Source organism: Eretmochelys imbricata, chromosome 14 (assembly GCF_965152235.1).
Source record: "Eretmochelys imbricata isolate rEreImb1 chromosome 14, rEreImb1.hap1, whole genome shotgun sequence".
Taxonomy (NCBI): Eukaryota; Metazoa; Chordata; order Testudines; family Cheloniidae; genus Eretmochelys; species Eretmochelys imbricata.
The window spans coordinates 56,303,589-56,327,191 of NC_135585.1; the positions used below are offsets into that span (position 1 = coordinate 56,303,589).

The following is a 23,603-nucleotide window of genomic DNA, read 5'->3' on the forward strand; positions in this document are numbered from 1 at the left end:
CTGGGGATAGAACCCAGGAGACCTGGCTCCCAGCCCCCCTGCTGTAACTCACTAGTCCCCACTCCCCTCCCAGAGCTGGGGAGAGAACCCAGGAGTCCTGGCTCCCAGCCCCATATCCAAGGTCTGTGTACCTTGCTGAGCTGGGGCATGACCTCCCAGAGCAAAGCATGCAGCGTGGAGAGCTCGCGGCCCAGGTCGATGTAGCCCTCAAAGCTGCTGCTGTTGGTTAGGGTGTCGAGGTTTGAGATCTCATAGAGGAACTGCTGCATGCTGGCCCACTCCAGCTCCAGAAACTCATTCATGAACGCCATGTACTCCTCCTTGCTGCCGAACCTGGCATGGGATTGGGGGAGGTCAGTGGGGTACAGCACCCCCCCCCCACAGCCCCATACAACACCCAGGCCCCATCCCATGCTAGCCCACTCCCACCCAGGAACTCGTTCATGAACGCCATGTACTCCTTGCTGCTGACCCTGCCAGGGGGCAGAGGGGTATAGCACCCCCTACATACAGCCCCATACTATGCGGCCTCTCCAGGAACTCACTCTGAATGATACATACTCCTCTGTGCAGCTGAAACCTGCCAAGGGCAAGGGGGTCTTGAGTCAGCAGGGTGTAGCACCCTAAGGACCCCCAGAAAAACATTCCTCACACCTGTGATGTCCCACCCTGATGCCCTGGCCCATCATGCATCTCTCACTTGCTGAAGTTGGCCAGGTTCTGGATGACTTTGGCGATGAGGGTCAGCGTGCGGGACGTCTGCTCGTCTGGGTACTCCTGCATGAGCCCGAAGAGGCTGGGCGACATGACAGCTGGGCACAGGAAGCGCAAGAAGAGTGAGGCACTGATCAGCCGGTCAGCGATGTCCTCGCGGCCTCTCTCCGCGCAGCGCAGCCGCCACGAGGCAAACACCTCCTTCAGCTCCCGTGGGAACACGCTGTGGGGAGGGCAGAGGGGCCATCAGTGACCCCCAGGCCTCTTGAGCCCATATACCCCCAAAGCCCATGCGCCCACCCCCCCAGAGCCCGTGCGTCCCCCTCACAGATCATAGACCTCCTTCCGCTCCCATGGAATCATGCTGTGGGGAGGGCAGAGGGACCATCAATGACCTACACACAGCCCTGAGCCCCCGACCACAGGGCACCGATGGCCTTCAGCTCCCATGGGAACAGAGTGCAAGGGTGGCAGGGACATCGGTGAGCTCCAGAGTCCCCCATACACCTCGCCATAGGGCACAGACCTTCCTCAGCTCCTCCCTGAACTCTCAGTGCCCTCTGTGCAGCTCACCACCTCCTCCCTCTCCTGGCCCCCCACCTCCTGCCTCCACCCATGCCCTCAAATCCCTCCACACCATGCTGCACAATTGTACAGCTAACCTTGCACAGCACCTGCTCACTCCCTGCCCCTGGACATGCCCCCATCCCCCACCAGCTGGCACCCACCAGTGCGAATTGACGACCTTGCAGAGCGCCAGCTCACAACACATACGCAGGTTGGCCTGGTGGTCAGGCAGGGTGGACGAGGAGCATTTCATGGGGTCGACCTCACAGTTCTCCTCTGACTCGTAGAGCGCCCGGATGAACTCGCCTGCAGGAGGGGGGCAGAGAGCTAGTGGGGCAGGGAGGGGGGTGCCAGGCTGGACACTGCCCCAAGAACCAGCTCCTACCACCCTGCACACCCCATCCTATCCATCAGGGGCCTGAAGCTGGGGACGGGTGCTCCACCAGCCTCTCCAGAGACCAGATGGAGTGAGATGCCAGCTTAGGCATATCCCAGTGCCAGGACCAGCTGTTCGGTTGGGGATCACATCCCATCACCAGGCTAGGTGCAGCGCTAACGTCCCTAAACCCCAGAGCACAGATCCCACCCTCTGGGCATACAGACCCCTGCAGGCACAGTGCACAGATCCATGTGCCTCCCAGGGAGCAGGATGCACGCCCCCCTTCACACGCATAGGACCCAGACTGTGCGCACCCACACCTGCGAGTGCAAGCAAACCCCTCCCCCTCCCTCACTCACCAATGGCGTCCTTGAGGTATTTCTGACCAATGAGTTTCAGATACTCCTCTATGGCTTTCGTGGCCAGGGTGTTCTCCCGGAATATCAGGTGCTCCCGGTCCATGAACCGATCCACTTCCGTCATGGCCATGTCCGAGAGGAAATCCTGCAGGGGTTAGGCCCGGGCAGGGGAGTGAGTGAGGAGACCCAACACCCCAGAGCTCCCCACCCCAGGCCCAGAAGGACCCGAGATGCAGACAATTCAGAGGGCACTTTGTCCTCCCACTCTTCCCCCATCCCTGCCACTCCCCCAGTACCTTGGCTTTGCCAGTGCTCTGCAGGATGTGCACCAGCGCACAGGCCACTTCCTCCTTGCTCTTGACGCTCAGGACCGGCTCCAGCACAGCGCACAGCATGCGGTAGTTGTTGGTCACGTACTCAGCAAACTCCTTGTACAGCTCCATGGGGAGGATGCTCATGGTCTGGAAACGGCTCTTGACGCGCACGGCGGGGCAGCCGGCCTTGCTCTTGCTGGTGCTGGGCTGGCTGAGCGGGTACCACTGCTCGGCGAAGTGGCGCCCGGTGACGCTGGCGATGGGGATGCTGACCATGCCCACATAGTTGCTCTTGTCCTTCTTGCGTTTCTTGTCCGTGTCCTTGTAGACATGCAGGCGGATGGTGCGCACAGCCGGCAGGTTGTTGAACTCAAAGTGCTCGCCCCAGAAGACATTGTCTGTGCGCATCTTGCTGGTGGTGCGGGCATAGAGCATGTCGTCCAGGCACAGCTCACAGTAATAGCGCTTCTTGGGTGGCAGCTCCCGCGCCTCGATGATCCACAGCTTCAGCACATTGTCCACGCGCCGGCTGTTATCCTGGGGAGGCACAGGGGGTTGGGGGGGAAGCGAGGGAGAGACTGGCTGTTATCCTGGGGAGGAACAGGGGATTAGGGGCGGAAGCAGGGGAGAGACTGGCTGTTATCTTGGGGAGGAACAGGGGTTGGGGGGGCTGTTATCCTGGGGAGGCACAGGGGGTTAGACTTGGGGGCTGGCTGTTGTCCTAGGGAGGCACAGAGGGTTTGACGGTGCTGGGGGTGGGGAAGACTGGCTGTTATCCTGGGGAGGAACAGGAGTTGGGGGGGCTGTTATTCTGGGGGGGCACAGGGAATTAGGGGGGCTGTTATCCTGGGGAGGCACAGGGGTTTGGGGGGCTGTTATCCTGGGGATGCACAGGGGGTTAGACTTGGGGGCTGGCTGTTGTCCTAGGGAGGCACAGAGGGTTTGACGGGGGTGGCGGCGGGAAGACTGGCTGTTATCCTGGGGAGGCACAGGGAGTTAGACGGGGGTCATTGCTATGGAGCACAGGGAGATCGGGCGCAGGCAAGTTGTGGGGATGAGGATGTAGGCAGGGGTCAGTGCTATGGGGTGTAGGATCGGGGACAGGAGGTGGGTCGGGGCTATGGGGTGTAGGCAAGGGGATCAGGATGTAGGTAGGGGTCGGGGCTGTGGGGTTTAGGAATGGGGACAGGCAGGTGGGTCAGGGCTATGGGGCGCCGGCAGGGGGATTAGGATGTAGGCAGGGGTCAGTGCTATGGGTGTAGGAACGGGGACAATTAGGAGGGACAGGGCTATGGGGCACAGGCAGGGGTCGGTGACAGGAATGGGACCAGGCAGGTGGGTCAGTGCTACAGGGCAGAGGCAGGGGGATGAGGATGCAAGTAGGGGTCGGTGCTGTGGGGTCTAGGAACGGGAACAGGCAGGTGGATTGGTGCTATGGGGCACTGCGTGTGCTCTGGGGTAAATTGGGGCTGTAACAGTAACTCCGGGCAGGGGGAGCTGGGGCTCTGTGGCCCCAGGGGGACAACTCCTGAGGAGTAGAGCAGCAAGCGAACATGTGGAGACACGTGTGCACAGCTGTGGGGAGCTGGACCCAGCCTCCTGCCCTTTAGCTCTCCTGTAGCCAGTACCCACCCTCTTTCCCCTGGGGCTCCCCTCCCCCCCAGCTTCCCTCCACTACAGCACCTTGTTGGGTTTCACGGCTCGCTGCAGGTTCTCGATCCACTTGTCGCGCTCTGCGGCTGAGCGGCAAGCAAAGCACTTGGTGCCAGACGCAGTGGTGACCTGAGGAAGAGAGAATGAGGAGCAGCTGAGCAGGGCCACATGTACCTTCCACACTCCCTGACCGGGGTGCCCAGCCATACTCCCCTCCCAGTGCTGGGGACGGAACCCAGGAGTCCTGGCTCCCAGCTCCTTGCTCTACCCCACGAGCCCGCGCTCCCCTCCCAGTGCTGGGGACGGAACCCAGGAGTCCTGGCTCCCAGCTCCTTGCTCTACCCCACGAGCCCGCGCTCCCCTCCCAGTGCTGGGGACGGAACCCAGGAGTCCTGGCTCCCAGCTCCCTGCTCTACCCCACGAGCCCGCGCTCCCCTCCCAGTGCTGGGGACGGAACCCAGGAGTCCTGGCTCCCAGCTCCCTGCTCTACCCCACGAGCCCGCGCTCCCCTCCCAGTGCTGGGGACGGAACCCAGGAGTCCTGGCTCCCAGCTCCCTGCTCTACCCCACGAGCCCGCGCTCCCCTCCCAGTGCTGGGGACGGAACCCAGGAGTCCTATCCCAGCTCCCTGCTCTACCCCACGAGCCCGCGCTCCCCTCCCAGTGCTGGGGACGGAACCCAGGAGTCCTGGCTCCCAGCTCCCTGCTCTACCCCACGAGCCTGCGCTCCCCTCCCAGTGCTGGGGACGGAACCCAGGAGTCCTATCCCAGCTACCTGCTCTACCCCAGAGGCGCGAGTGCCCTGGGCTGGCTGCCGTACCTCGAAGCAAAACTCCTGGCCCAGGATGCTGCTGTGCACAGGTTTGATGACGGAGTCCTCGTCCAGGTTGAGCTCCAGGGCCTCAGCCGCGCTGCTGGGGCTCAGCAGGGACTCGTGGGAGTGCGACTCCTTGAAGCTCTGCATGAGGCGGGCTCTGCAGGGGAGGGGAGCCGGTGAGACGGGGGGACTTGGGGGGCCCCGTGTCTCGTGTCATTGGAGTGAGTCCAGTGCAGGGGAGTCAAACACAGTGAATCTGGTGCCATGACACAAGCATGGGAGAGGAAGGGGAAGACAACTGAGACATGGGCTCTGGAGCTGCTAAGGGGGGGCGTGTGGGCAGCCAAGCTATGGGGCAGGGGGTCCTAGAGCTTCCCGGGGGGTGTGCAGAACATGCCCTAGCTGTGGCCATGGCACTGGTGAGACCACACAGACAGCTGGTGCCCGGGACGGGGGGTACCTGGGGGATTCAGCGGCTGGCCATGGGAGGGGCCCCTATAGACAATTCTGCACTGCCGGGGGGTCTGGACCGTAGAACAAGAGAGAGAGAGAAAGAGAGAGAAAGAGTCAGAGACATGCACAAATTAACTGAGTGGGGAGGGGGGCCCCACGCAGGGCCCCTGGGGATCACCCTGGGAGGCTGTGACCCACAGGTAAATCACATGGCATTTTCATAGACACCAGGCCACATTAGAATGGGGGACAGAGGGTCAACACCATTACCCCCCTGTTACAGAGCGGGAAACTGAGACACAGAGGGGGAAGGGATTTACCCTCCTCCCCTCCAAAAATCACTCTAATCTCTGGCAAAAGCCAAAGATAGAACCTAGGAGTCCTGGCTCCCAGCCCCAAACCCTCTAAACCCCACAGCCTCCCTGAGCTGGGGAGAGAACACAGGAGTCCTGGCTCACCCCCGACCCCAACCCCAAAAAATCCACTAAACCCCACATCCCTCCTCAAGCTGGGGATAAAATCCAGGAGTCCTGCCTCCCACCCACCCCCAAACCCTTCCAGAGCTGGGGAGAGGACACAGGAATCCTGGCTTCCAGTCGTCCTCCACCCAAATCCACCAAACCCCATGCCCCTCCTTGAGCTGGGTATAGAACCCAGGCATCCTGGCTCCCAAACCCCACCACAAACCCACTAGACTCCAACCTCTCCCCCATCCCAGCTGGGGATAGAATCCAACCCAATCTGCTAAACCCCACAGCCCTCCCTGAGAAGGGGATGGGACACAGGAGTCCTGGCTCCCAGCCCCCTCAACCCACTAGACCCCAACCCCCCGATCCTCCATGCCAGAGACAGAACCCAGGAGTCCTGGTTTCCAGCCCCCTAAACTCATTAGCACCTCCCCCATCCCTCAAGCCAGGGATAGAACCCAGGAGTCCTGGTTTCCAGCCCCTAAGGATGCCCCATGCTGGCAGAACACACAAGGCAGCCCCCAGCTGGGGCAGGTGAGTGGCCGCCCCAGCGGGTTATTTTTAGCGACTGGGCTGCGTAAGCAGAGAGGCCCCTGCGTCTCCGGGAGGCAGCGACTCAGAGCTCGGCTGGGCTCGGCTCTGCCGTCATTGGAGCAGAGTGGGGGCGGGCGCTGCTAAAAATACTCACCCGGTCAGGCAGGGATGTGCCGGCAGTGGGCCTGGGGTGCCAGGCAGAGCAGGGGCCCGGGGAGGGGAGCCCTGGAGTAGGCCCAGGGGACAGGAAAGGGGGAAAACCCAGTTTTAAGTGGAGGAGCCTGGGGGGCAGGCAGGGAGTACAGGCTGGGGGGAGAGGCAGGTTTGCAAGGAAGGGGAAGCCTGGGCTGGGGGCAGAAGAACCAGAGAGTAGAAAAGGGGAAAGCCCAGGCTGGGGAGGGGCAGGGGATGTGAGGGAGGAGCCCAAGCGGGGTTGGGGGGCTTCTGAGGACACTGCGGGAGAGCCAGACAGGAGGCAACTGGGCTATGGAGAAAGGATAAGGGTGGGGGAATCCCAAACCTGGGGCGGAGCCAGGAGTCCAGATACCAATTCCAGCTGTGTCTACAAAGGGGGGGGAATAACACAGACACTCCCCACTTTGCCCCATGTCCCCATACAGCCTCTATCCACATGGCTGCCCCTCCTATACACAGAGAGCCTGCACAGTCCTATAGACGTTATACGTCACACAAATACTGAGATGCAGCCACCTCTGGGCTGGGGCGACAGGACTATACAAACAGGCCAGGAGCGTGAGACTGGATGGGCAGGAGAACCTTGTACCCAACCAATACCCCAGTGAGGCTCCAGGGACTCCTTGGTGCCCGAATGTGGCCAGGACACTGGGGTGCATGCCCCATGTGTTTCCTTCCCTTCCTTGGAGCACAGCATCCCCACCTGGGGCACTGGGACCAGCCCTGATGCTGAAGGGAGTGCCCCCACCCCCTTCAGCATAGCACCCTCTAATGCTATACGGGGGCACAGGCAGAGCAGCCCCCACCCAATCTCCACCCCACTTCCTTTCTCTGGGAGCCCTCCCACCCAGGTTTGTTCCCAGCCAGCCATGCTTGGGCTGCGCCCAGCTATGGAAGATGCAGAAGTTTTACGACAAGAAGGGAACATCGTGATCATCCAGTGACATATGCCCCCGTCCCCCATCCCGGTATTGTGCAGGCCAGAGACTTGCCCCACCTAATGCCTAGAGCAGAGCTTCTACAAACCAGCATTTAGGAGTGTATGAGTGTGTACATGCATGTGCACACATGTGTGCACGTGTGTGTGCATGTTTATATGCGTGCACGAGCCTGTGTACGTATATGTGCATGTGCGTGCACAAACGTGTAAGTGCGCACGCAGGTGTGTGCCTGTGTGCATGAGCATGTGCGCACATTTGTGAGTGTGTGCATGAGTGTGCATGTGTGCACGCATGTGTGTGTGCGTGTGTGCGTTGGGGGGGTTACTTTCTTCCCACCCCTGTGGTCAATCTTGCTGGATCCTGACATGGAAATCTCACAATCCTGAGTCACTAAGCTCCTTATGCAGCAAAAGTTTGGCATGGCTTTAACTTCTCACACACACACACGTATGTCACAAATGCGCACACACACTGACATGCATGAACCACATACACATGCACCCGGGGTCCCCCCATGTCCTCTCACCCACTCGGGCAGGTGTCTGTGCCCCCCTGCTTGTGCCTTCCTGGCTCCCTGCTCTCCCTACTGGGCCAGCAAGGACTCACCGGGCAGGGCAGGGACCTGGGCTGGGAGTGGGGGGGCTGGGCCAGGCTCTGGCATCCAGGGAGGCAGAGAGGACAAGTCGGGCCAGGGCTGGGATCTCTGCCAAGCTGATCCGGCTTCTGCTCCTGGCTCCCACCCACCATCTCCGGCTATAAACAGCTCCCGGCACCCAGCAGCACCGCTTCTGCCTGCCAGCCCCACTTCCCCAGCTGGCTGCCTCCCCCCACCCCCATTCCCATTCCCCCCATTCCACAGGCTGCCTCCCCCAACTCCCATCTCCCCTACTGGCTACCCCCCCTTTCCTTCCCCCCACTGGCTGCTTCCCCCCGCACTTCCCCCCACTGGTTACCTCCCTCAACCCCTCCCCTCACCATTCCCTCCACTGAGTGTCTCTTCCCTCCCAGCTCCCTCATTCCCTCCACTGGCTGCCTCATCCCCCATGCCCCACTCCCCCCCAATGCCCAGTTGCCTCCCACTGCTCTCTTTCCTCCTTGCCCTCCTCCCTCTGCTTCCCCCAGCTTCCTTCCCATCCTTGGCTGCTTCCCGTCCGCAATGCCCCCTCCTCTTTTCCCTCCCCCCACACCTTCCTTTCCTCCAACTCTCCCTTTCCCAGTCTTGCATAACCCCCACATGGAGAGCACACCTCTGAAAGCGACACAAGCAACTCCAGGTGGGAGGGGGTGCGACAGGGCACCCCGAGAACGGACTGGAGGGGACAATCCCCCCCATGCAACCTCCTCCTGTCACCTGAGGTCATAACAAAATTGTATCAAGGAAGCCCCACAGCTGCTTGCCTGCTATCAAGGTGGGTTGCAGGTACTTTTATTACAAGGGATCCCTCGAGATGCAACTGCCTCTGGTGTGGGGCAGCCGTCCCCATGGGGAAGAAAGAGAGAGTTGACCCTGTGTGTGCCTGGAACTGGGGGCCCCGACCAGGGCAGTGATCCCTGGTAGTGCTGGGCAGGGTCTGTCCCTTGAAGCCCCGTGCTGCTCTCTGCAGCACTGCCATGAGGTGGGATATGGACCGGCGGGGGGGCTCTCTCACCTGTCATGGTCGGCACTCCGGAACCGTGGGAGGATCTGGCGGAAGCTGCTGGTCCGGTCCAGTTTGGGCTGGCTCTTTGTCCGTTTGATGGAGCTCTTCAAACGCCGGCTCAGGAAGCCCTGCTGTGGGTAGGGGATAGACAGAGTGAGATGGGGAGGGGGCATTGAGGGAGCCAGGACTCCTGGGTTTTAGTGCCAACTCTGGGAAGGGAGTGTGGGCTGGTGGGTTGTCAGGGGGAGTGGGAGCAGGAGCCAGGACTCAAGGGTTCTATCCCCGGCTCTGGGAGGGGAGTGAGAGCTCCCCGTCTCTAACCACTTGACTTCACTACCCTCTCAGAGAACCCAGGCACCTGGGTTGATTCACGAAGTTCAGGATACTCCCCTGTTTTACCCCCTCCCACTGTCCTGCAGAGCCTGGTTCCCCCTCCTAGCAAGGCACAACCCAGCCCAACAGCCCAGTACCGCACCACATCACACAATTGTATGGGCAGAGCAGGCACAAGGGCAGGGCATGAGGTGCACAGGACAGATCTGCAGAGATGGGGGTGTGACAAAGTGGGACTGTTCTTAATGTTTCTTCTGAATAGTGTGGGGGTGCCTCAGTTTCCCCTATGCAGTTCTTAAGTATCTAGGGGGTGGGATAAGGGTGTATGATCATTGCAGAGCCCTAGAGGGCAGGTGTGTGCAGGGGTCTGGATACAGAGAATGGCCAACACCCTGTTTCCTGGCAACTGATGGCCTGGGCCCTTCCCCCCTGCAAGGTGAGAGCTAAAGGGTTGGAGAAAAATGGAATCAGGTGACCTCCTGGCCTGGGAAAGGGACAAAGCCCAGAGGAGGAGGGGCTGGAGGGAGTTTCAGTTTGGGGCTGGCTGGGGACATGGAGTGAAGGGCAGACAGGGTTGTCTGGTTCACTGCCCCCCAAAATGGACCCAGCTGAGGGGTCCTGTTCTCTGCACCTACAAGCTCTGTGTTAGACCATGTTCCTGTCGTCTAATAAACCTTCTGTTTTACTGGCTGGCTGAGAGTCACGTCTGACTGTGGAGTTGGGGGGCAGGACCCTCTGGCTTCCCCAGGACCCCGCCTGGGCGGACTCGCTGTGGGAAGCGCACAGAGGGCCAGAGAGGATGCTGAATGCTCCGAGGTCAGACCCAGGAAGGTGGAAGCTGTGTGAGCTGTGTGTCCTGCAGACAGGCTGCTCCCAGAAAGGAGACTTCCCCAGAGTCCTGACTGGCTTCGTAGGGAGCAGTTCCAGAGCATCGCCCGGGGACTCCGTGACAGGGGGCAGAGAGAGAGAGTGTGTGTGTGTGTGTGTGAAAGAGAGAGAGAGAGAGCCTGGGGGGTGTGAATCAGTGAGTAGAAGAGCCTGGGTCCACGTGTCAGTGTGAGGGTAGCTGCACATCTCCGTGTGTGTCAGGGCAGGGGAGGTCTCTCACCGAGGGCCGGAATGGGGGTGCCGGGGGCGCGTCCATGTTGATGCTGTATTGCTTCCCTGCAGGGACACTCTTCCTCCGGGAGCGGCTCACGTGGTGTTCTGAAAACAGTGTTGGGGAGAGATCTGGTTACTATGTGGGGGGGTCGGAATTCCACCACAGGGTGCCCCAGCCCTGCCCACCCTGCAAGGGTCACGACCAAGACCCTGAAGGAACCCCACCATCCTACTCAGCACTACACCCAGATCAAGGACTGGGACACAGGGCCTCTGCCCTGCAGGCTATGCCAGCTCTGATCCAGCCTCAGGGCAGGGACTGGCTGGCTAAGGTGGCGGGGAGTGGGGCACGGGGCCTTTCCCCTCTAGGAGGCGCTGGTTCCCATCTGGCCCCAGGTGAGGGGACTGGCTGGCTCAGACGGTGGGGAATGGGGCACGGGGCCTGTCCCCTCTACTGGGTGCCAGCTCCAATCCAAACCCAGAGCAGGAACTGGCTGGCTCAGGGGGTGGGGAATGGGGACCGGGGCCTGTCCCCTCTAGGGGGCACCGGCTCCAATCCAGCCCCAATGCAGGTCACTGACTGGGGGAAAGGATGAGCCCACTCCGCAGCCTTGGAAACCCAGATACTGGGAGCAAGCTGCATGTGATAGCTGGGGGCAGCAGATCTTCTGCCAGCATTAAAGCAGAGACATCCCCCCATCCATATGGGAGTCTGGCAGCCAGGCCTCTTGAATTCGGGGGTGGGGGGGAGACTGGGAATCAAGGTGCCTGGGTTCACTCCATGCTCTATAGCTGCACATGGCTTCCCCTCTTGTATGAGGTCACCAGACAGCAGAGAGCGTTCCCAGATGTGGTGATGGGAGTTTGGCTAGGGCCTCACCCCCCATACTCAGAGAAGCAGGCGCTGGTGGGAAGTGGGGGAGCCCCCCAATTCGGCTCGGTATCTGTGGCCACGATATCGCTGATGGAGGTGCAGGAGTCTCATGGTATGCGCAGGATCACAAGCACCATGCGGAGACAGAGACAGCCCAGTGCCCCAACTTTGCTTACTCCCAGCACCACACAGAGACCCGCATTGTGACCCCCCAAGGTGCACAGACACCCCCAACATGCCTCCCAGCCCACCCCACTGCCCTTCCAGAGCGAGGGATAGAATCCCGCAGGCCTGACACCCCAGCACTGTAACCTACTAGAGGAACAGATAAAACACCCTGAACCTGCCCCCTTTCACCTCCATCACTGGCCAGCTGGGTGCGAGCACCACCTCTGCCTGCTCCCCACTACATGGGTTACAAGTTTGAGGGGGACTCAGCCTAGTTCTGGTCAGGCCAGCTGGCTTCATCCCCGGGCCAGACTCCACACAACCTGTCCTCACTCCCAGCAGCTGACGCCCAGGGGCTGAGGCGCCGCACCTTCCCCAGCACTGCAGTAAGGAGAGTGGGACAGGTCAGCTCATTAATACTCAGGCTGGGAGGCCAGGGAAGTGGGGGGTATGAGAGAAGGCAGAATTGCATCAGGTCATATTGGCAGGGGTGAGAATCAGGGAAAGGATATGATCCCCAGGCTGGAGGCTCTCAGGGTTGGTGTATAATCTGGGGGCTGGGCATATGGGGGGGGTGTACTCCCAGGGGGGCTCAGTGGAGATGTTGGGGGTATGCACCTATGGGTGGGGGGCTCAGTGGGGTTGTTGGGGTGTGATCCCATGGGTGGGAGGGCTTAGTGGGGGTATGATCCTGTGGGTGGGTGGCTCAGTGGAGGTGTTGGGGGTATGATCCCATGGGTGGGAGCCTCAGTGGGGGTATTCTAGGGTGACCAGACTGTCCCGATTTTTAGTTCTTTGTCCTGCGTCCCGACCAATGCACAGTCGGGATGCCATTTGTCCCGATATTGCCGCTTTGGTCGCTCTGGCAGGTTTTTTTTTTTTTGTTGCTTCCCCCGTGTGTCCCGATATTTTGTCTGTTTCATCTGGTCACCCTAGGGTGTTCGGGGTATGATCCCTTGGGTGGGGAGGTCAGGGGGTATTGGGGGTATGATCCCATGGGTGGGGTGGGCTCAGTGGGATTGTTGAGGGTATGAACCCATGGATGGGGGGCTCAGTGGAGGTGTTGGGGGTATGAACCCATGGGTGGGGGGCTCAGTGGGAGTGGCGGGGATTAAGGTGATTCATCAGAGGACGCTCTCGCCTCTCAGTCAGTGCTGGCCTCACGGTGGTGCTATGGGCCTGTGCTACAGGGAGTGGGGTGGGGGGCAGCAGGGGCTCTCCCCTGGCAGTCAGGACTCGCCCCATTGCCCCAGGGCAGCACTTGGGGGCTGTGCTGCAGGGGGCTGGGTAGTGGGTCCTTTCCTCCCAGACATGGTTCGGTGCGCAGGTGAACTAGTTCTGCCTCCCCCAGAGCAGGCTCGGCTGTCCTCTGCAATGTTACTGCGTGGCAGTTCCCTGGCTGACATGCTCTGCCCCAGAGGTGGCCGCATTTGTGGAGGCAGAGGAGTAGCCTCACATGCTGTTAGTAACAGGCTCCCCTCAGGCTGAAAGGGTTCAACTGGGAGCTGGGAACACACCAGCTGTGCCAGCTCAATGCAGCCTCCCCCGCTCCGGCTCCCCCAGCCCCTCTGCCTTTGCTGTGAAAGGCCCTTGGTTACCGCAGCCCAGCCAGATCCTGCTCCTCCCCCCAGCAGGTCTCCATGGAAAACACCCTGCCATTTCCCATCCACGATGCCTCATTACCAGGGAGTGGTAGGAGCACTCGGAGGGGGATGCAGCTGTTCCCCAGCAACTCTACACATCCAACGTAGTGGAATCCCGTGCCCAGTGCTGAGACACAGCCGTCTCCGGGGTAGGGCACAGGGGCTGTTTATAAAGGGCTCCCTTGCCTGGTGCTAAGATTCATCTGTCTCTCAGGTGTGGCGCAGGGGCTATTTATACAGGGATCCCTCACCTGGTGCTAAGATGCAGCCACCTCTGGGGTGGGGCCTGGGTGCGGTTTATACAGGGATCCCTCACCCAGGGCTAAAATGCAGCCACCTCTGGGGAGGGACGTGGGGGCTATTTATACAGGGATCCCTTGCCTGGTGCTGAGATGCAGCCATGTCTAGGGTTGGGAATGGGGGATTTGGCCAGGATGCCAGGTGGAAATCAGAGTCCAGGAGGGGCCTGCAAGGATCGGGGCCGACAGGTCCCTTAGATATGGCTGTCACTAATGACTGGTTTTGCCAACTTTGCAGATTAAAGTTGTGCAGTTACTCACCCATCACCTGGGTCCTGCCAGGCAGCAAATTTCCCAGGGCTGGGACACTCGGGCAACCCCGGCGCCCAGGGGTGGGGGAGAATATCCCACACCAGACACAAGTCTAGGACTGGAGCCCTGGGTTCAGTTCCCGGCTCTGCCACAGACTGCCTGTGTGACCTTGGGCCAGTCACTGAGCCTCAGTCCCCATCTGTGACACACCTGTCATGGCCCTGCCCTGTCACATGAGGGTGTTGGGATCAACCCGTTCTGGATTGCGAGGTGCTCCAGTACTGTGGTGAAGGGGTCAGGTCAGTCCCTGAGAAAGAGAGACAGGATCACACAGCAGTGTGTGGGAGAGAACCCAGGAGTCCTGACTCTCAGGTGTGCATTAACTCCATCTCTGCCGGACTTTGGGGACAGGAACACTGGGGGCTACCAGGGTCCCCAGTTGGTTTCAATGTGTCTCCCCCCGGGGAGAGCTGTCCCTCCTTCCACAGCCTCAGGACTGGGGCCCTTGCTGTGTGTGTGGCTGGCATATGCCCAGCACCCTGATCCTAGTTCCCTGTCAGGCTCCATGTGCAGGGCTGCCCACCCCCAGTCGGGGGGACAATTGTGCCAGGAGTTGCCCGCGTCCTACTTTCCCTGCTCAGTGACTCATGCAGGCGATTGATCTAGGCATGGAGCAGGGCGGCTGCTGACATCGGGGTCACGATGCACACACATTCCTCATGCCTGACTCGCCTCAAACCTGAAGCCCCAAGAGCCCTTTGTAGCCATCAAATGCTGCAGAGCTTTTGTAGCCGCCTCTTAAAATAAACTTGAAAGGTGGGGAGAGAATGTGGGATGGGACTGAGGGGCATCAGCTGGGCTGGAACAGCAGGGGCTGTGGGTCAGGCTTGAGGGACATGGGCAGAGTGGAGCGGACCGAGGCTGGGACAACAGGGGGCTGCAGGTCAGGATTGAGGGATGTGGGCAGAGCAGAGTGGACTGGACTGAGGCTGGGACAACAGGGGGCTGGGTTGGGATAGAGGGACATGGGCAGAGCAGAGGGGACCCAGGTGGGACAGCAGGTGGCTAGGTCAGGATAGAGGGCTGTGGGCAGAGTGGAGGGGACCCAGGTTGGGACAGCAGGTCGGGATTGAGGGATGTGGGCAGAGCGGAGCGGACCGAGGCTGGGACAACAGGGGGCTGCGGGTCAGGATTGAGGGATGTGGGCAGAGCGGAGGGGGCGCAGGCTGGGACAGCAGGGAGCTGTGGTCGGGATAGAGGACATGGGCAGAGCGGAGGGTGCCCAGGTGGGACAGCAGGTCAGGATTGAGGGATGTGGGCAGAGCAGAGTGGACTGGACTGAGGCTGGGACAACAGGTCGCTGGGTCAGGATAGAGGGACATGGGCAGAGTGGAGGGGACCCAGGTTGGGACAACAGGTGGGACAGCAGGTGGCTGCGTTGGGATAGAGGGATGTGGGCAGAGGGGAGGGGATCCAGGTGGGACAGCAAGTGGCTGGGTTGGGATAGAGGGACATGGGCAGGGCAGAGCAGAGCGAACCGAGGCTGGGACAGCAGAGGGCTGCAAGTCGGGATTGAGGGATGTAGGCAGAGCAGAGGGGACCCAGGTTGGGACAGCAGGTGGCTGGGTCAGGATAGAGGGCTGTGGGCAGAGCGGAGGGGACCCAGGTTGGGACAGCAGGTGGCTGGGTTGGGATAGAGGGACATGGGCAGAGCGGAGTGGACCGAGGCTGGGACAGCAGAGGGCTGCAGGTCGGGATTGAAAAATGTGGGCAGAGCGGAACGGAGGGGACCGAGGCTGGGACAATAGGGAGCTGTGGTTCAGGATCGAGGGATATGGGCAGAACAGATGAGGTCCTGGCTGGGAAAGCTGCGGGCTCAGGTCAGGATTAAGGGGCACTGGTTGAGAGGTGGGAGGACCCCCTTGTCAGTGCTGTGGTACATCAGCAGGGCTGTGGGAGAGAGATGGTGCGACTTTGGGCAGCAGAATCTAGTGCTAACTCAACAATATTATTTTATAAGCATGTTTTCCTGGTGCGCTGTGACCTTGCAGAGTCACAGGGTGGAGGGTTGCCTCTCCTAGCCCCCTGCTCCTTACTAGGTCAGTATTCTGGGAGGGAGCCCAGCCAGCACCGGAGCGTGTCCATCAGGAAGCAGCCCTGACAGAGTGACAGGCGATTGATGGACAAGCAGGCAGGGAGGCTGCGGGAGCATGTGAGCAGAATGAGAACCAAAGGGAAACAATTAGTGTCAAAGAGACACTTGCTCCAGTTAACCCTTCACCTCCGACAACGCTACCACCAAGGACCCTCCTGCCCCCAGAGACCAAAATCCCCCCACCATCCATCCCCAGAGATGGCTCACGCTCTGTCCATCCCCAGACAGATCCCCCATCCACCCCTCCAAACACACCATACATCCCCATCTGTCTAGCAAAGATATAGCTAGAGCCCTGATTGTCCATCATCCCCCAGTAAATGTCTGTCCATCACCATACTTCCTGTTCCCCACACATACCTGCCAAGTCACTGCCCTAAGCACTCATCCTTCCACATCTATCCATCTCTGTATGCACCATTCTATCCATTCATCCCTGCAACCCCATCTCCATGCACAACCCTTCACCCGTCACCATTCACTCTCCTTCACACACATCTTCCTATCCATTCATTCATCTCCGTACACCCTTCCAACACCATCTATCTCCATGCACAGCCCTCCATCCGTCACCATTCACTCTCCTTCACACACATCTACCTATCCATTCATTCACCCCCGTACACCATCTATCTCCATGCACACCCCTCCATCCAGCATCTCCTTCACACACATTTTATGATCCATTCATTCATCTCCGTACACCCCTCCAACACCATCTATCTCCATGCACACCCTTCCATCCGTCACCATGCACTCTCCTTCACAGACATCAGCCCCATTACTCCCAGGTCTGATCCATCTACATAAAGCCAGTAGCAGGATGGGGAGCTGGGGGGAATATTTTCCAGCCTAAAGCCTTGCCCCTCCCTCCAGATCCCCAGCTTCCCTTCGCTCTGCCACACCATCCAGTGCACCCTAAACTGCTGCATGCTCCCCGGTCAATGCAGAGATAGGGCTTCCCGTAAACTCAGAAAGGAGACAAGCATGACAAGGTAAAACCTGCTCACGCACACCAGGTCACGCACGTCCCTCCCCACCTTCCCTCTGACCCCTGGCCCTAAGGAGCACCTCTGCGGGATGGCAGCATCCCCATCACTGCCACCCCACAGGCAGCCTTGGCCAGCACTCACCCCCCGGAGCACCGCGCAGCTGCATGGAGAGGAGGCTGATTCCAGCTTGCTTTGCACAGGGCTCTTCACCACCCTAACGAGGCAGGGGCAGAGTTAAGGAGCGCAAGCCTCTGTGAACTGGGGAAATGGTATCTTAGCGCTGCCCCTGCACAGCACAAGCACCGGTCAGAGGCTCATTCAGCAGCTTTCGGGCCACCCAGTGGGGCAGGCACAGCAAATCCCAAGGTGGGGCAGGGGGCATGACGGAAGGCAGGGCACAGAGATGAATTGGGGTGGGGAGTGGTGGGAGGCAGCAGGGAGGGTACACCCCAAGGGACTGCATCCTCAGCACTTCACCTGGGTTAATACTACAGACCTGCGCTGGCCGCAGCCCTGACAGCTGCATGGGGAGCACAATGTGGCCTGACAACCCCCCCAAACAGTGCAGCTGCCTGAGACTGCAGCAGACAGCTTGGGACACTAACCCGAACCCTACTGGGGGTGAGTGGAAGGTCTGGGGAACTATTTCCCAGCTGAGCCAGGACTGGGCAGTGCCCTTTTCTGAGCCACACTCCGGAAACTCACTTCCAGCACCTATGACCCATAGTGGGCAGCTCCAATCCCACCCAACAAGTGCCAACATCCCCACAGGGCAGCCCCCCACCCTATGGCATGGGCTGGGCAGCCACACTCCATCCTGCCCAGTCTGAATCCCCGCCAACCTGGCAGCCCAGAATCCTGCAGCCCTCCTCAGTTCCGCTACTGACTCCATACCCAGCATGGGGATGCAGCTGCCTCTGGGGTGGGGTTCAGGGGCTGGCCATACAGGGATCCCTCAAAATGCAGACACCTCTGGAGTGGGACAGGAAAGATGCTGAACAGCACCACCACACAGCTGGAACAGTAACCAAAAGCTCACCCCCAAACAGAAAAGCAACAGGAATTTTAAGGAATCTCCAGGGTGGAACAGAGCATGTCCCACAGCACCGGAGCACTGGGCTCAGCACTGCCTGCCAGTGAAGAGCGCCCCTTACAGAGCCCTGCCCCCACTCCTCTACCTGTAGCACAGTAGGGCAAGCATTGACCCTGAGAGAGAAGCAACCCTCCCCCCCAGCTTTCCAGGGGAGCTCTCCCCCCTCCAGGCTCCCCTGGCATGGCCTGTCCAGGCTCCTCCCCCAAGACCAGCTGCTATCCCTGCGCTCTCATCCACACCTGCCCTGGGGAAGAGCCCAGGCTTCCAGCCAGCGCTGCTATTGGACCCACAACTCCACCCTATGGCTGGCAGGCTGCACCACCTCTGGACATGTGGGTTGCTCCAGCCCGCTCCCCTGCCCCATTGCAGCAGCTACACTCAGATACACAACCACACACACACAACCCTACACAACCCCGCCCCACAGCCGTAACCCTATATACCGACACACTGCCGCAACCAGGCACACACCGCTATGCAGAAAGGCAACCCTCCAACCCTGTACAAATCACACACACAGAGACACAACCCACAACCCTATACATTCTACACCCAGACACACAAGAGAGGCATAACTCTAAGCACACGTAACTGTATGAACTCTTTCACACACATACACACCCACTAACAGAGACACAACACTATACACACAAGATACAATTATATGCAGGCACATATACCCTGGACATGGACACACACGCAGCAGCAGCAGCAGCTGTAGGAGCTGCCACTTCAGCCAAGCCAGAAGTGGAAAGGAAATGTGAATGATGTGAGTGTGGCCTCGCACACACCCCCACATCCCCAGACGGAGAGAAACAAGCCAAAATACACAGATACACAATCACACACACTTGTGCACTCACAGAGGGAGAGAGTCCCACAACAGAGAACCCTACTGACACACAATCACACACGCAGACACACATAATCACACTGACAGTCAATGGTACACAACCCTACATACACCCACAGAGCGATACAGAGACAGACCCAATTTTACTGTCCCATAGGGAGAGACACACACAGAGACACAATCTTTACATACACACTGAAATGGTCACACACTTGCATGCACACACAACCCAATATGTACTCACCAGCATGTACTTGAACACACAACCCTCCAAACACACCCAGACACAAGCACAGAGAACCCTACACACACAGGGACAAGCCCACACACACAAAGTTGCACACACTGACTGGCAGTCTCGCACACGCACTGACAGATGCACACGCTGACACAGCCACAATTACACAATCTTGCACACGCCGACATGGTCGCGCACACACGCAGCCTGGCCACACTCTCTCGGGCACAATCACACAATCCCCTCACTTGCACACAGATACGATCGCAGCCCTCTCCCCATACGCTGCCACCAGCAAGGGCACACACAACCTCACACTCACACACACTGACACAAACAGCAGCCTGACACTGACACACGCAAGCTTGCACACAGATGCACACTGACACACACAAGCTGGTGCACACCCCTGTCAGTGTGTGTCACACACATCCTTGCACGCACGCACTCTCGCCTCCCGAACAGGGACGCGCCGCGCACGGCCCCAGCTGCCGCCGCCCCCGCGCGCCGCCTCCGCGCCCGCCGCTCACCTGGGCCCGGCGCCCCTAGGCAGCCCCGCGGCGGCCCGGCCCCATGGCCCGCGCGGCCGGTGCGGGGCCCCGCTCCCAGCGCCCCATGCCCGGGCCCCGGCGGCTCCGGTGCGGCGGCGGCGCGCGCGGCTGGGCGGCTCCGGGGCCGGCGCTCGCCTCCAGCATCCCGCACGCCGCGCGGTTGCTAGGAGACGCGCTGCCGTTCCCTCGCCCGCCGCCAACCCGGGGCCGCCGCGCCTTGTGCCGGCGCGGGGTTAACCCCTGCGGGGCCCGCGCCCCGGCCCTGGCCGCCCGCTCCCCCCGCGCCGGCACCGCGCGCAGCCCCCGCCCCCCCCCGCGGAGAGTCCCGCCACGGAGAGTCCTGCCCCCCAGCCTCCTGCCCCCCCCGCTCATAGTGCCCCCCCGGCCTCCTGCCCCCCCCCGCGCAGCCCCGCCACGGAGAGTCCTGCCCCCTCCACCTCATAGTGCCCCCCAGCCTCCTGCTCCCCCCGCGCAGCCCCACCACGGAGAGTCCTGCCCCCTCCACCTCATAGTACCCCCAGCCTCCTGCTCCCCCCGCTCATAGTGCCCCCCCGGCCTCTGCCCGCCCGCGCAGCCCCTCCACGGAGAGTCCTGCCCCCCCCCCCACGCGCATAGTGCCCCCCCGGCCTCCTGCCCCCCCCGCGCAGCCCCTCCACGGAGAGTCCTGCCCCCTCCAGCTCATAGTGCCCCCCCGGCCTCCTGCCCCCCCCGCGCAGCCCCACCACGGAGAGTCCTGCCCCCTCCACCTCATAGTGCCCCCCAGCCTCCTGCTCCCCCCGCTCATAGTGCCCCCCCGGCCTCTGCCCGCCCGCGCAGCCCCGCCACGGAGAGTCCTGCCCCCTCCAGCTCATAGTGCCCCCCCGGCCTCTGCCCGCCTGCGCAGCCCCTCCACGGAGAGTCCTGCCCCCCCCACGCGCATAGTGCCCCCCCGGCCTCCTGCCCCCTCCGCGCAGCCCCGCCACGGAGAGTCCTGCCCCCTCCACCTCATAGTGCCCCCCAGCCTCCTGCTCCCCCCGCTCATAGTGCCCCCCCGGCCTCTGCCCCCCCGCGCAGCCCCGCCACGGAGAGTCCTGCCCCCTCCAGCTCATAGTGCCCCCCCGGGCTCCTGCCCCCCCCGCAGCCCCGCCACGGAGAGTCCTGCCCCCCAGCCTCCTGCCCCCCCCGCTCATAGTGCCCCCCCGGCCTCTGCCCACCTGCGCAGCCCCTCCACGGAGAGTCCTGCCCCCTCCAGCTCATAGTGCCCCCCCGGCCTCCTGCCCCCCCCGCGCAGCCCCGCCACAGAGAGTCCTGCCCCCCGGCCTCCTGCCCCCCCCGCTCATAGTGCCCCCCCCCACGCGCATAGTGCCCCCCCGGCCTCCTGTCCCCCCCGCGCATCCCCACCACGGAGAGTCCTGCCCCCTCCAGCTCATAGTGCCCCCCAGCCTCCTGCCCCCCCCCCCGCTCATAGTGCCCCCCCGGCCTCTGCCCGCCTGCGCAGCCCCGCCACGGAGAGTCCTGCCCCCTCCAGCTCATAGTGCCCCCCGGCCTCCTGCCCCCCCCCACTCATAGTGTCCCCCCGGCCTCTGCCTGCCCGCCCACGCAGCCCCTTCACTGAGAGTCCTGCTCCCCCCCCGCTCATAGTGCCCCCCAGCCTCCTGTCCCTCCCGCGCAGCTCCCTCCACGGAGAGTCCTGCCCCCCCCGCACTCATAGTGCCCCCCGGCCTCCTGCCCCTCCCGCGCAGCCCCTCCACGGAGAGTCCTGCCCCCCCGTCTCATAGTGCCCCTCGGCCTCCTGCCCCCCCCGCGCAGCCCCGCCACGGAGTCCTGCTCCCCCGGCATCCTCCACTCACTCCCTAATGAAAAGTACTCCCCCCACCATGCTTCCACCCTCCCCCTGCAGCTCACATAGAATAGAATCTCAGGGTTGGAAGGGACCTCGGGAGGTCACCTAGTCCAACCCCCTGCTCAAAGCAGGACCAATCCCCAATTTTTGCCCCAGATCCCTAAATGGCCCCTCAAGGATTGAACTCACAATCCTGGGTTTAGGCAGGCCAATGCTCAAACCACTGAGCTATCTCTCCCTCTCCAGGGAGCTGCCTATCCCTGCCCTCACTTCCCTTAAAGGAGGCAAAGTGGGGCCTCTCACACATCTCATCAGCCCCCAAAGGAGCCACCTCACCCCACATGAGTGCACTCAACCCCCATTGACAACAGCCACCACTCTCCCCCCACCCCCCCCATGTTCAATTACACCCCTGCCCGACCCATCTGTTCCACCCCACCCGCTACACCAGTCATCCTGGGTCACCGAGTGTTAGGGGACCAGCCTGAAGGAACAGCAGAGGGCTGGAGGAGGGAGTCAGGGGAGGGAAGATGGGGGTGACTTAGGGGAACCAGGCAGGAGGTGGCACTGGGGGTGGGGGCAGCATGACAAAGGAGCTGGACAGGGCCTATGTGGGGAACTTGGGTGCAGCAGGCAGGGCAGGAGCTGGTCAGGGAAAATGGGGTACATAACATATAGGAAGCAGTGGCAATGGGGAACAGCCAGGGTGAGCACACAGTTGGGCAAGAGGTGGGAATGACCTGGGGTGCAGGGGGTGGGGAGAACTGGGGCAGCAGTAGGGGGAAGTTCAGGGAGTCTTGGGGGGCAGGTTGAGGGGGTGGGTGTGACAGGGGCTGTCAGGAGAGCTGTGGAGGGGCTGGGGGTAGAAGCGGGAGAGGTGCAGGAGGGAAATCCCAGCTGTTCCCTGGGTGAGTCCAATGGGATCCCACACCTGCCTTGACCCTACCCCACATATGCCCTAACCTTCTGTCTGCATCCTGACCCAGTCCTTCAATCCCATCCACAAGCCATAACCCAACTCTCTAATTTATCACCCCAGTCGTAATCCTACCTCCTCCACCCTAATCATAACGGATAGCTCATCTTCAACCTGTCATCCTTCCTCCCATAAACCCGACTCCAAACTCCTCAGGCCCCACAAAACTCTACCAGGCTACTTTAAACTGGCTCAGTGAAACCCATGCTGCTGTGTGTGTGGACAGTCTAATAGCGGTTTCAAACTGCCTACATCGGCTTAGTTTTGCACCACAAACTAAACTGCCATAAACCAGGTTTAAAACCACAGAAGCAGACACCCACAGGGGCATTGGTTTCATTAACCCAGTGTAAAATCCTCTCCATTTAGGCCATGTCTTCACTGCACACAAGGTGTGGTTTTACATGAAGTTCTCTCGCTGTAAGATCCTAGTAGGGACAAGGCCCGGGTACTTTTTAGCTGGCTGGAGCAAGGCATGGTCAGCCCTACACCCTCATGCCCCAGGTGCATCTTCACTTAGAAAAATAGTGCACCGTTAACTCAAATTAGGTACCACATCTACCTAGCTCAGGCTAGGAGCAGGGATGTAAGCAGGTGTTGGCTAACAATCAACACCTTGGAAAAGCCTCTGCCTTTAAACACATATCAAACTAGGGACAAGGGGTTTTCTCCATAGAGGTGACAATCCTAGTGCAAACAGGATAAGTGCAGTTTCAATCTGTGTTAGCAAGCAGAGGTAACCAGGGACAGGGACACTGCAAAAAGCTGTGTTCTTAAATTAGCTAACCCAGGTTAGAACAACAGTGGATGTGGCAGCTCAAGTTTTAAGGCAGTGTAGCAGCTTGAGTTAAAGCTGCCAGAGAGCCATGGCTGAATACACACTGAGAACCCCTGTTAAAAGCCAAGGTGCCATGTCTTCACTGCTATTTTACCCCAGTGTAGCTGATTGGAGTTAAGAATACACCTTTTTTGTTGTGCAAACACACTCTTAGGACTGGTTGGTGTACACACTCCAGGAACTAGGCTGCAAATGTCTGCTCCTAAGTTAGCCGAGGTAACACCCATCCATCCTCACCCGCACGGACATGGCCTTAGAGCAAACACTCCACAAAGATCTTCCAGGAGAGGAACATTTGCCCCCAGTCACAGACCCTGCGAGGCGGAGGTCACACATGTTCAGCGCCTGCAGCAGGATTCACCATCATATTCGTCAGCTTGAGTT

General features: G+C 60.6%; 1 protein-coding gene across 2 annotated transcripts in view; it reads right to left on the reverse strand.

Annotated features, from left to right (window-relative positions):
• Positions 1 to 23,603, reverse strand: part of SYNGAP1 (synaptic Ras GTPase activating protein 1) — a 47,169-nt gene that overhangs the window by 10,096 nt on the left and 13,470 nt on the right. For both annotated transcript variants that reach the window (XM_077833348.1, XM_077833349.1), the window contains exons 4-12: positions 10,473 to 10,570; positions 9,041 to 9,162; positions 4,805 to 4,958; positions 4,017 to 4,115; positions 2,316 to 2,870; positions 2,020 to 2,164; positions 1,443 to 1,587; positions 701 to 937; positions 132 to 333 (exon numbers count right to left, since the gene is read on the reverse strand). In XM_077833348.1, coding sequence (XP_077689474.1) covers positions 132 to 333; positions 701 to 937; positions 1,443 to 1,587; positions 2,020 to 2,164; positions 2,316 to 2,870; positions 4,017 to 4,115; positions 4,805 to 4,958; positions 9,041 to 9,162; positions 10,473 to 10,570 — 1,757 coding nt within the window. The remainder of the gene's footprint in view (positions 1 to 131; positions 334 to 700; positions 938 to 1,442; positions 1,588 to 2,019; positions 2,165 to 2,315; positions 2,871 to 4,016; positions 4,116 to 4,804; positions 4,959 to 9,040; positions 9,163 to 10,472; positions 10,571 to 23,603) is intronic.